Here is a 13218-nt window from a genome sequence, read left to right on the forward strand (position 1 = left end):
AGGGGAAAAGATACCTTACAAGGAAGGGACGGGAGAAGTGTGAGGCGGGGATGGAGTGGGGCAGGTGTTAGTATGAGATGGATTTTGCGTCTCAGCCAACATAGAAATGATGCACTCGCAATTAGTGTACAGACTTCCTTGCAGGCTACTGTCCTGGCGGACCTGCTCCAGGGAAATCAAATTTCCAGCAAAAGTAGGTGGGAGCTTTGTGTCCTAATGCTGAGCAGGCCCACCTCCATTCTGGGCCATTATTGGGTGCTACAGGTCTGGAGGAAGTCACTGACAGTGACAGTTAGCTGCAGTCAGGGGGAGATGGCTGGCAGTTTGGGAGGTAGATCTGTGGCAGTTTGCATTTTAAGTCTTAAACTCTCTCAAACTGAATGTATTTGAGGTGGATAGGTGAGTGGGTGTGCTCTGCTGGTCCATAATTTCACCCTCTTCTTCAAGGTGTAAACTTAGGTTCTCTGGTCCTGTCCAAATTTACACATACTGACCTTTTAAATTCATACCACCCCACTGTGTCCACCGCCACCCCACCGACGCCAACCGGCCTGGCTTGAACTGAGGCAGGACCAGAGGTGGACTGTCAACCTGTTCCCAGAAGACGAATTGGCAAGTTAAATATTCTAATGAGGCCACATGTGCCTTATTTTACTTATCTTCCAAGTTTAAGCCAGGCAGTAAAAGAGAGGTCTGAACTGTTTTGTAGAAGAGGTAAATATATTTACAGCACTGCTTGTGGGCCAAGAGGGGCAGAGGTGTAGCACCACGGGCCTTCCAAGCATATCTTCTTCCTGCCCACCACTGGTGCCTGCCCTTACCCCCGCTACCCCCCCCCCCCCCCACGTGTGTCGGACTGCCCCCATGTTCAGGGATCTGACCCAACTCTCCCTCCCTATCCAAGTATCGGAGCACCCTAATATTGGGCATGAAATTCCTGAATTCTCCTTGAGTCAGATTCCACTCCACGCCCCAATAGGATCGCTGATCTCAACCCCCTTCCCGCTCATCGGGCTCACATCTTCCTTCCCCTTCAAGTGCAGATCCCACCCACCCCTGGCTCCCAACAGCCCAACAGCAGGCTCCATAAGTGCTCAAAGGGCTCAGCCTTGTCCAGAAAATGTCATGCCTTACTGGAATTCAAGGCTGACACGACTGAGTGCCATGCCTGCAGTGCCACCACTTATATTTTATGCACAATGGAAGAGTTTCATACATGGTCAACAATTCATCACAGAAGGCCTTGCAAGTGTTAGTACTGGGTTAGGGATGTGCCTCCTTGATTAGAGTCCCCCCCCCCCCCGCTTCCCCTACCCCCGGCACCCAAGGTGCATCACCACCCGTGCATTGTTCCCTTTATCCGTTCCAACCAAGGCCACATTCATCTCATCCCTTATCCCCTCACAGGGACCTGCCACTCTGACCCCACAGAACCTCAGACTCACTTTTCCTACCAGCTCCAATGCCGAATGCCTTGCTCTTGGCCTAGCCGCTTTTCACTAATTAAAGGGCCGTCAGCTATTTAATATCTGTGGTGTGAGCCATCTGAGTGGAGATGGGCTTGCATCTGGCTTTCACATGATGGGGTAGAACCACTGCCCCCACCCATAAAATTCAGCCTTATGGATTCCATCTTCAAATTGTAACAGAAATTATCATACATTTGGACCGGATATCTCCAGCCGTTGAGAATCACTTTTCCCGCCGGCAGCACATCCTGTGGATTCCAAGCGCCGTGGGAAGACGTTAACAGCCTCGCTCCAGTTCTTACTGTCTTTGGCCAATGCCAATCGGAATGGAGGGGGACTTCCCTGTTCATCTCTGATCATTCATGCCCATTGGACCAATGCTGCATTTCGGATAATACCACATTGTGCCTTTCATTTAACCAGGAAAGTGAGGCAGCATTAGTTAGGAGGGGTTGCAGAGTAGATGCTGCCCTGTAGCAGTGGGCATGATCAGCTCAGTGTGAAACCTCAGGATTTTTTTTAGCCTGTTGATTGTATGCCAGTGAGAGATAGAAACCTCTCACTTGGCATAATAATGCTGACAGACATCTATAGTGATCTGTACATCTGTACATACATCTGCACATACACCAGGGACTGCCGCAGAGATGTAGAAGTCATAGCACCACTAGAGGGCAGCATCAGAGACGGGTATAAAGGGTCGAGCCCAATGTAGGATCCGCCTCCTTGAGAAGCACAGAGCTAGGGAGCAGCAGCACACAAAGACAGCTCAGCATAGGCAGTTTACCTTAGTTTCACTGGTCACACCTCTTGACTGTTTTACATCTAGTTGAGCTCTGGAAGCAGAACGAACCCTTTGAATAAAGAGCTTGTGTTAACTGTAAATCATTCAGACTTAGAGAATAACATATGGTACCAGGTGTTATTTCAGCAAGCTAGCGAGACAACAGCAAGAGAAGAGGACCTAAACCAGACATTCGACCACGGAAGGCCTCGCAGCATTCGGACCCTTCAGATACCAATCGGCACGAAGGACCCAATCCAACCTCCACGCCTGCTCCAGACCACTGGTAATATGCATTCCAATTGGAAACTTTTTATACAACAGTTCAAAATATATCTAGAAGCTAATGATCTAACCTCAGCGTCTGATGCCAGGAAGATAGCCTTGCTCTTATCCCTGGCTGGGCTGCAGGCACTAGAAATATATAATTCCTTTACCTACCTGGCAGGGGAGGACAAGGGCAAACTGGAAATCATCAAAAATTTGAAACCCACTGTCAATCTGAAGTCAATCAGATATTTGAAAGATTCAAGTTCACCAGGCGTTTGCAAAAACCGGGAGAATCTTTCAGCAGTTTTGTAACTGATTTAAAATTACTAGCTCAATCCTGCAACTTTGAAAACCTCTGTGACTCCCTCATCAGAGACCAGATAGTCAATAGTATATCTGATGAGGGACTTAGAAAATCCTTACTTAAACGAAAAGACCTAACTCTAAAAACAGCCATGCAAAGATGCTCTACTTATGAAAAAAGTAAAGAAGAATATGAGGAGTTTACTTACAGGGACCAAGGCCTTCGCCATGAGGTCGAACCCTTCAAAATGGTGGCCCAGGCGTCCAGAAGGCGCACCTCTAGCGCTATCCCGCGCGCACGAACCTGGATGCAGGCCACACGCATGCGCAGTTCTCCCGAAGATTTGACGCAGAAGAAAGGCCTACTGTGCATGCGCGAGCGTGGAGGGACAGTGTCATGGTGTGTCCCCGCTGCGGACACGCCCACTTAAAAGGGCAATGTCCAGCTTCTGGAAAACAATGTTTAAAGTGTGGCAAATACAATCACTTTGCCTCACAGTGCAGAGCTGCACTGCTAATGAAGACAACTAGACAGAAACACATGAACTTCAATGTAAAAAGCATAGACTCAACGGAGCACAAAAAACCCAATGATGAGTATTCCTCGGACGAGGACAACCTCGCTTGCGACAATTCGCTTGTTGTGGACACGATCGAGACAATCGAGGAACATGACGCAACAATCGCCACGCCTCACCCGGTCAACAGCATTGGTTCCAGCAGTGAGTGGACTGCGACTCAATGACTTTCCCTTAGTCTTCAAGCTTGACACTGGGGCCTCAGCTAATCTCCTCACTAGCAAGGATCTCCATTTGATTCCAGGAGACCATGAAATAATACCCGCTGCATGTCGGCTGAAGGACTACAACGGCAATCAGATCGCCTCAAAGGGATCGTGCTATCTCCGTGTGGACAGCCTGATGAGGCGAAAATCGCTGCAATCGGGACCATGAAGATGCCACATGACAAGAAGGCGGTGCTACGATTTCTGGGCTTCGTCAACTTCCTCGGCAGGTTCATCCCAAACCTGTCCGCACCGACGGCAGTTTTACGCAATCTCCTACAAAAGACACAACGTCACCAAAAGTAATGGGTGGATCTCAAACAGCAACTAACGAGGGCACCGACCCTTGCTTTCTTTGACGCAACCAGACCCACCAAAATCTCCACTGACGCCAGCCAGGGCGGTATTGGCGCCGTTCTCCACCAAACAGCAACTAACGAGGGCACCGACCCTTGCTTTCTTTGACGCAACCAGACCCACCAAAATCTCCACTGACGCCAGCCAGGACGGTATTGGCGCCGTTCTCCTCCAACAGGACGACCAGTCTGACTGGGTCCCGGTGGCATACGCGTCCAGGGCCATGACCCCAACTGAGTGCAGATATGCACAGATCGAAAAAGAATGTCTCGGACTCCTCACTGGGATTCTGAAGTTCCATGACTATGTGTACGGCCTGCCCACGTTCATAGTGGAAACCGACCTCAGACCGTTGGTCCATATCATAGACAAGGATCTAAATGACATGGCACTTCGTCTGCAGCGCATCATGATGAAGCTGCAAAGGTATGATTTCGCCCTAATATACACCCTGGGACGAGACCTTGCCATTGCTGACGCATTGTCCCGATCCATTGGCACTGACAACGCACCATAAGCCCCATCAGAGAAATTGAGGCCCAAACACAGTTATGCATGGAGAATTTGCCTGCTTCGGATGAGAAGCTTTGCTTAATCCGACAGGAGACGCAGAAAGATGCAACCTTACGGAGGGTGCTGCACCTACTCCAGCACGGTTGGATAAGGGGACAATGTCCACAAATTCAGAATGTCAAGTCAGAACTGATTGAAATTGGCGGCCTGCTGCTATGCAATGCGCAGATTGTGATTCCGGCCACACTCCGCGCCGTGATGCTCCGTAAGATTCATGAAGGCCACCTAGGCATTGAGAAATGCAAAAGGCGAGCACGACAGGCTGTGTACTGGCCCGGCATGAATCAAGACATAACGGATATGGTCATGACATGTGACACCTGTCAAAGACATCAACCCGCACAGTGTAAAGAACCACTGCAGCAACACAAACTCACAATGGCGCCATGGACAAAAGTGAGCATTGACCTATTTCATACCACAGGGCGTGATTACATCTTGATCATAGACTATTACTCAAATTATTCGGAGGTAATGAAATTCCATGATCTCACGTCGTCATCTATCATCAAGGCGTGCCAGGAGTCATTCGCGCGACATGGAATCCCGCGTGAGGTAATGTCAGATAACGGTCCCTGCTTCGCGAGCTGGGAGTGGAAAGAGTTCTCAGACAGATACAGCTTTCGACATGTAACGTCCAGTCCGCGCTACCCACAGTCAAATGGGAAAGTGGGAAAGGGTGTCCACATCGTTAAACGGCTTATTAGCAAGGCAACAGATTCACGCTCAGACATCAACCTTGCACTGTTATCCTCCCGAGCAACCCCATTGAGCTCAGGACTGTCGCCAGCGCAGATGCTCTTTGGCAGGAACATCCGGACAATCTCACCGACGATTCAATTCCGAGACCCCGATAACACTCTGGTACTCGACAAAATGCGGGTACTACTGTCCAAACAAAAACAATACTATAATCAACATGTGATCCCACTCAAGCCACTGAACATGGGCGACATCGTCAGGATCAGGGACCCAGAAGGCAGATGGTCTGAGCCAGCCACGGTGATCAGGCAGGAGGCACCACGGTCCTACATTGTCAAGTCGTCGATAGGGGTACTCTTTCGCCGCAACCGTCGGGATCTGTTAATGCTTCGGCCTACGACGCCGGTGTTTCCCACACTGGACTTGACCAAGTCCATTAGTCCACAGGACGTTCCTTGCCAGACAACACCAGACAGTACTCAACACCAGACAAACCGTCATCTCCACCTCCACCGATAGGACGCTCCAGCAGAAGCCGTAAGGCATCCGACTGGCTGGATTTGTAACAACACTTCAACACACCCTCAAGACGAATATGAACATTTCTAACGATGGACTTATAATACTGTTAATTGTTTCTGTATTACTTTATCATTTTCGCAGTGTGCAGATTTGCTTATTCTCACCAGTTGTTCTGTACAGTTTTCTTGCGGTCAGTTTAGGAAACATATCAACTCAAAAGGGGGGGATGTAGTGATCTGTACATCTGTACATACATCTGCACATACACCAGGGACAGCAGCACAGATGTAACAGTCACAGGACCACTAGAAGGCAGCATCAGAGATGGGTATAAAGGATCGAGCCCAAGGTAGGATCTGCCTCTTTGAGAAGCACAGAGCTAGGGAGCAGCAGCGCACAAAGACAGCTCAGCATAGGCAGTTTACCTTAGTTTCACTGGTCATACCTCTTGACTGTTTTACATCTAGTTGAGCTCCGGAAGCAGAACAAACCCTTTGAATAAAGAGCTTGTGTTAACTGTAAGTCTTCAGTCTTCATTCAGACTTAGAGAATAACATAACATTGTGCTTGATATTTGTTTTGGGATATACTTAGAGGTGCCAAATGCAGTTTTGCTATGTGCTTTTAGGAGATGGGAGAATCAGTTTATGCTGAGTTTGGGAGATTTTATTCCAGAACAAACAACTGGTGAGACCATTAACGATTGTGATACACAATGCATCATTACTGTGAAAGGTAAATGATTAGGGCAAAATCATTCTATAAGTTCTGGCAGACTGGATATTTTACATTAGAACTGGATAAACATGATGAACCAGGCATCATGTTTTCATTTCCAGCTCTGGAGAACTTGTCATGTTTTTTATTCTGGATAGGAAAAGATGTCCCCAGTGAGCGAAGATAGTTTCCAGGCGGATATGTATGTGTTTCTGTAAACAGGTAGTCTGTCAGGTGAAAAGCTAATCATACCCACCAGGCCTGTTTACACAAATACTCTATCCTCCAGGGCTCATTGATTAAAATGATAGTTTGGCACAGTCCACAATGCTAAGTCGGAAACATGCCAGGTTATAGAATGGGAAGCATATAATTGCTGACTGTGGCTATAGAGTAGAAGTTCTGTGTGTATTCACAGACCAATGTTTATCTTCCAGCCCAATTCTACACAAACAAATGGTCAGGTCATTATCATGTTGAGATTAGCAGTGCTCAAACTGGCTGCTGTGTCCCCTACATTACAACACAAAGTAGGCTTCAGAAAAGTACTTCATTAACTTTGTTACACTTTGAGACACTTTAAGTTTGTGAAAGGCACGACGTTACATGGAAGTGTTTAGATAGAATATAAAGTGTTGAAACTGACTATTCAGCCTAACTCATTCATGTCCGAGCTTATGCTCCACTTGAGCCCCCTCCCATCCTTATTCATCTAACTCTCCTATTATAACCCTCTATTCCCTTCTCTCCAATTTGCTTATCTGGCCTCCCCTTAAATGCATCTATTCTATTCACCTCAAAGACTGCTCGCGAATTCCACATTCTTGTCATTATCTGGGTAAAGATGTGTCTTCTAAATGTTCTGTTTGATTTCTTGGTGGTTTCATGGTCACAAGTTGTACTCTTCTCTCTGTGTCTGCTCTATCCAATAGCTTTAAAGACCTCTATTCTTTCACCCCGAGTCTTGTCTTTTGAAAAGAAAAGAGGATCAGTTCATCCTTTCATGATAAACATTACCTGTCAGTCCCGGCATCACCCTTTTCCAATGCCTCTGTATCCTTTTTATAATACGGTGACCAGAACAGCGCACAGTAGTCCAAGGGTGATCTAACCAAGGTTCAACATTGATTTATCAGAACTTCCCTACTTTTCAGTTTTATTCCTCCAGAAATTAACCCGAGTGTTTGGTTTGCTTTTGTTATCTGCTCCTCGACTGCCAATGATTTGTCGTCTTGTACTCAATAGATAAATGAATGCAAATAATTGTTTTCTTTTGACCAGCCCTTAATGAGTTTATATTAATAACTTTATAAACCATATTAGCAGAGTCATTGACCTACAATGACCTAATTTGTTAACGTCTCAGTAAAATCTGCACAGTAGGAAGCCATTAAATATTATTACATGAATAGTCTCATTTCAAGTTGGCAAAATATTAACTCAGGTCAATGTTGTACTTGAAAGGTGAGTTGTGTTATATCAGTTTTATTGATCTTCATTGTACTGAATAAAAAAGATTCTCATCTCCCTAACATGGAACCAATTTGCATTTATATACCACCTTTCATGTGCTTGACCGTTGGGTAAGTACAACAAATGTGTGACCAATGTTGTAATTAACATATCCACTGATGTAACAGACATTTTGGACAGAATTTTCACAGCCCCATGATGGTGGGTTTGGATCTTGGGATGGATCCCAGTATATTCCCACCACCAGGAAGAAATAAACTTCCCAACACCAGGCATGGACCTGGATCAGCTGCCAGCAAAGGGACAACCAATTAACCTACATAACATTTCAGTTTGAAGGATTTTCTGGCAGTGGAGCTGTGCCCAGCCTCATGCAGCAGCAGTCAGCTCCATGGGGGTGGCATCCCTGCAGCAATCCTGTGGGCCATCGGAACTGCAGACTACATGCCTCAAAGAGAGGGATCATAGGCAGGAAAGGCAACCCCACCATCCTATGAGCCATCTTGCGGACAGAGGGCTGGCGATATTCTAATCCGGGAGGACTGACTGACATGTCCCTTTGAATATTATCTTGAAGGTAAAATGTAATTATAAAGTTGAAGATTCGGCCGGCGCAAATCCTGCTACGTCGAGAGAACCCGAAACAGGATTTTGGGGGTGCACATCAGTTTTCGATTCTCCCAGCCCACTCCAGCTGGTGTGATCAAGAATTTACCCAGAAAAAGCAAAATCCTGATCATTTGCATTAATTTTAATCCCATTAGCGAGATTAAAGTTGAATGCAGCGGCTTCCAATATCCCCCCCCCCCCCCCCCCCCCCCCCCCCCGCGTCAAGCGGGAAGTCAGCAGGGCACGAATCATTACTGGTAACTGAAAACGGGACCAGGTGCCATGGACACTAAGGGGGAGCAATGTCAGAATGCTGAGGGGGGTCCTTCAGGGGAGTTGGGGTTCGGGGAGGCTCACGTTGGGTGAGAGGGGCTCAGGTCGGGGGTCTTTGCCAGAATGGGGTTGTGTGGCAAATTCTCTTCTGTGGCTTTGAAAATCTTTAAACTCTCTTTCAGCATGTCATTTTCAAAGAGCTATCAGTTGTAGTTACAAGTCTTCCCCTGATGTGTTGGAAATCTTTGAAGTGCCTTTTTCACGTTCAATTTAATTCGCCTTTAATTTTTTGAAGCCTCTGAGCATATTGAGAAGCCTAAAAGCATTGGACTGCATTGTTTGCATTCAATTTCATGGTCCACTACCTTTCACAACCCTCTTGATTGACAGTTCCACGCTATTTCAAAGGAGGGGTAGCTTTGCTTTTTTATATAGCTCTCCGCAGTTTTTAACTCTGAAGTGCTTCCTCTTTTTTGCAGGTGTTGTTTCCAACCACAGTTTTTTCATAGAGGCTTTTTCTAAATGCAAAGAGTGTTTCCAATTGTGAGGAAGAGTAAACAAAACACCAGTACACATTAGTCACCAGGAAAAGAGATTCCAAAGGAAGTTCTTTACCCAGGGAGTTCTGGGAATGTGGAACTCACTACCACAGGAAGGAGTTGAGACAAATAATATAGACGCATTTAAAGGCAGGTTGGAGAAGAGTACGATGGAGAAAGGAACATGGAGTTATGCTGATGGAGGTAGATGAGGAAGGAAGGCAAGAAGCTTGAGTAGAAATAAACACCAGCATAGACTAGTTTGGTGAATGATCGATATCCGTGCAGTACACTCTATGTCAGCATCTGGTTAACTCAGTTGGCCAGATGGCTAACATGTGGTTCAGAGTAATAGCAACAGCATAGGCTGCATCATTGATTCCCAATCTAGTGGAAAGTAATGGGAATCCATCACTGACAAAAAAAAACAGGCAAGCAAACAGCTGAGGATGAAGCTGTGGACAATCAGTGGAAATCACAAGATGGCGCCGGAACATGGCGACTCTCTGCGAGCTCTCCCTAACAGATCCACGTTTTACTTATCTTTCAATTGTTTTAATCTTTTAAAATTTAATTGTAAGACTAACATTATTAATAACCACTCTCTTTTACCTTGTGTTGCCCTATTATGTATTTTCTTTTCTTTTCATGTACTTAATGATCTGTTGAGCTGCTGGCAGAAAAATTCTTTTCACTGTACCTCAGTGCACGTGACAATAAACAAAATCCAAATCCAATGAGCTGAGGACATGCCTTAGGACAGTTCTATGTAATTCGTTCTAAGTTTAGATACAGCACAGATGGTGCTTAAAAAGTGCAGAATTTAGGTACAAACCTAACATCACACTTTTTGCCGTTGCTTACAGGTGATTAACTTCAGTTGTCAAGTTCGGACTTCGCAGGTACATGGTATTGGACTGGTCAACCGCACCAACCAGATCTGGAACCTGAAACCCTTGATTGAAGGAGAGTATTGGACTGGGCCCAAGAATATCATTATACACCCTCATCAGCAGAACCAGACCTATGAGATAACATACAGGCCACTCTCCATGCTAATGGATGGCAAGAAGCATCAGGTAAAAATAATGACATTTAGCACAGAGAGGCGTTGAGACTGTTCACAGGGCTGTCACGTGGACTGACATGACCTGCTGGACATTAGTAAGTGTGGCACAACCCATCTGATTCCTCTTCCCATCTAATAATTCTCCACCAAGCTCTCACACAAAATATCTCTCTCCACTCATCAGGAGAGTAAAATTAATTGGAAGATTATTCAGTAATTTGATTCAGAAAAGCAGGATCAGATGGTTGATACAGAGTCAAGAGGCTTTCTCTGTGTTAGAATCAGTGTATGTTTTAGTGTTTGACCCTTCAAATCTGAAGTGCTGCTTAGGTAATAGTAAAATGGTAAGAATGGGGCTTATTACACAAAGGGGAGGATAGTTGCATTCTCAAATCATTGAAAATGTATTGCTTTGCAACTGGGGGCTGGAACCATGGTGCCAACCCAGAAATCCTAACTGCAATGGCACAGGAACCATCCTGCTCTTGTGTAACTTCAAACCATTGGATAAGCCACTGAGTTTATCATTTTCAGCAAGACCCATTCACATTTATAATTACCATCAGTTCCTTTGGTGTTTTAATGGACAGGTGGAACAGTTTTATTATAAGAAGGAGCTGGGATCTCTTGAGAGCAAAGGTCTTATTGCTAGCTGAATTTGTGCTGTCTCCTACATTATAACCGGAAAAAAGGTTTAAAAGTACTTCTTTGGCTTTGGGCAGTCCTAATATCCGGATAGTGTGATAGAAATGCAGTTTCTATCTTTCTTGTTTCAGGGGATGGAGACAAAACATTGACACATCCTGAATTCCCAAAATTGTAGAGCTCTTTTAATATCAAATTATCTAACTCCAATACAAAAATAGTGGGCATAATATGAGGTCTGAAGTCTGTGGAACTTCTCATGCATTCAGTATTTGATAATGAGGTGTTGGGTGCTCTATCCTTGTAGCTGGGCCAGCCTTAGCTTATCCAGTCACCATGGGGCCTTTAATCACCTTTTCTTTAATGGGCCAGATGTTGCTGCATTCATAGATTTGGTAGTGGAATTTGGACTCCACTGCTCACCATTGGCATGGCACTCAATTTGTGTCAGAAATTACCAGAATGTTGATATCAATGTCACATCTGGAATACCATTACTGTTGTGACCAAAAGAAAAAAAAATGCACTGCATGAAACAGTGAAGATAAAACTTGTATTTCCAGCATTTTCTCTGGGATCAGTGCATTCCCATTATTAGTATTAATTGGCATCTCTGTTTCCCCAGGGTTTAGTATTGAACAGTATCTCTCTATTTTCCCAGGGTTAAGTATTGATCAGCATCTCTGTTTCCCCAGGGTTCAGTATTGATCAGTATCTCTCTGTTTCTCCAGGGTTCTGTCTTTTTCCCATTGCCGGATGGTACAGGATTTCTCTATATGCTCACCGGAATTGCCGAGCCCCCGAAGGCTGTGGCAATTATAAATCGTGAGGTGCCTTGCAAGATCCCACACACGGTGTTGTTGTCAATCAACAACTGGCTTCCCAAACTACAACGGTAGGAACAAAATCACTATAATAATATGAGGGCATAAGGCTTGTTGATGAATACCTCTCAGTGAACAATTCTGGAAAGTCAGGTGAGCACAGAATCTGGCTTAGGTGATGCTTGCCCGCTAGGTTAATGGCTTACTGACAATTACTGCTAAGTCGTACATATTAAGAATATCATGGAAGAAGGTAGAATAGGAAGGTCTGTATATCCGCTATGAGTCAGCACCTCCTCAGGAGAAAAGTTGGAAACCCTATGGGGTGATTGATGCTCACATGTGGAGAAAATTATCCTGTTGTGTTGCAGAAGGAGGATATATTCTGCAGCACATATTCAAGTCCTTCCTAAGTGTGTTTCATTTCAGTCAACACAAATATCCTGTAGAAGAGTTCAGTATTACGATCCTAAACTAGACCCCAACAGAGGGTAGGATACTGGGCAGAAACCCCAATATTTTATTTTAATTTTGTAAGACTGTGAGGGAAGGAAACCTTTCTCCAGGAGTGATTTAACACAAAATAAGGTATGGTATATTAAATCAAACTTTATTACTAACACAGTATTAAAACATCTTTGACACCACACAGGAAAATAACTTACAATTACCCTTAAACAATGTTAATCAATACAATGACACAATAATCCTTAACTGCTATCTTTATTCCCACTCAAACAACAGAACCATCTCAGGTCTCAATCCTATTTTAAATACAGAATCATACATTCCCTACAGTGCAGAAGGAGGCCATTTGGCCCATCGAGTCTCCCCTTTGAAAGACCATCCCACCTAGGCCCAATCCTCCCATTAGTTACATAATTTTATCAACTGCACACGATGGCTGGAATTCTCCGCTTGTTGAGATTCACTTTTCCCATCAGCAGCACACACACTTCAGCGGATTTCCCAGTGCTGTGGAGTGGCTTCAATGGGAAATCCCTAAGACATGGAGCAGAATTAGGCAACTCGGCGCATCGGGTCTGCTCCGCCATTCAATCATGGCTGATATTCTTCTCATCCCCATACGCCTGCCTTCTACCCATAACCCCTGATCCCCTTATTAATCAAGAACCTATCAATCTCTGTCTTAAAGACACTCAGTGATTTGGTCTCCACAGCCTTCTGCGGCAAAGAGTTCCACAGATTCAGCACCCTCTGGCTGAAGAAATTCCTCCTCATCTCTGTTTTAAAGGATTGTCCCTTTAGTCTGAGATGGTGTCCTCTGGGGCGTCATTCTCCGAC

The 13218-nt window shown here is 45.2% G+C and overlaps 1 protein-coding gene across 1 annotated transcript in view; it reads left to right on the forward strand.

Moving 5' to 3' along the window:
* Positions 1 to 13218, forward strand: part of hydin (HYDIN axonemal central pair apparatus protein) — a 1604351-nt gene that overhangs the window by 1524671 nt on the left and 66462 nt on the right. The window contains exons 82-83 of the mRNA XM_072518656.1: positions 10242 to 10454; positions 11821 to 11984. Of these exons, the coding sequence (XP_072374757.1) occupies positions 10242 to 10454; positions 11821 to 11984 (377 nt within the window). The remainder of the gene's footprint in view (positions 1 to 10241; positions 10455 to 11820; positions 11985 to 13218) is intronic.

This window comes from Scyliorhinus torazame, chromosome 10 (assembly GCF_047496885.1).
Source record: "Scyliorhinus torazame isolate Kashiwa2021f chromosome 10, sScyTor2.1, whole genome shotgun sequence".
Classification (NCBI taxonomy): domain Eukaryota; kingdom Metazoa; phylum Chordata; class Chondrichthyes; order Carcharhiniformes; family Scyliorhinidae; genus Scyliorhinus; species Scyliorhinus torazame.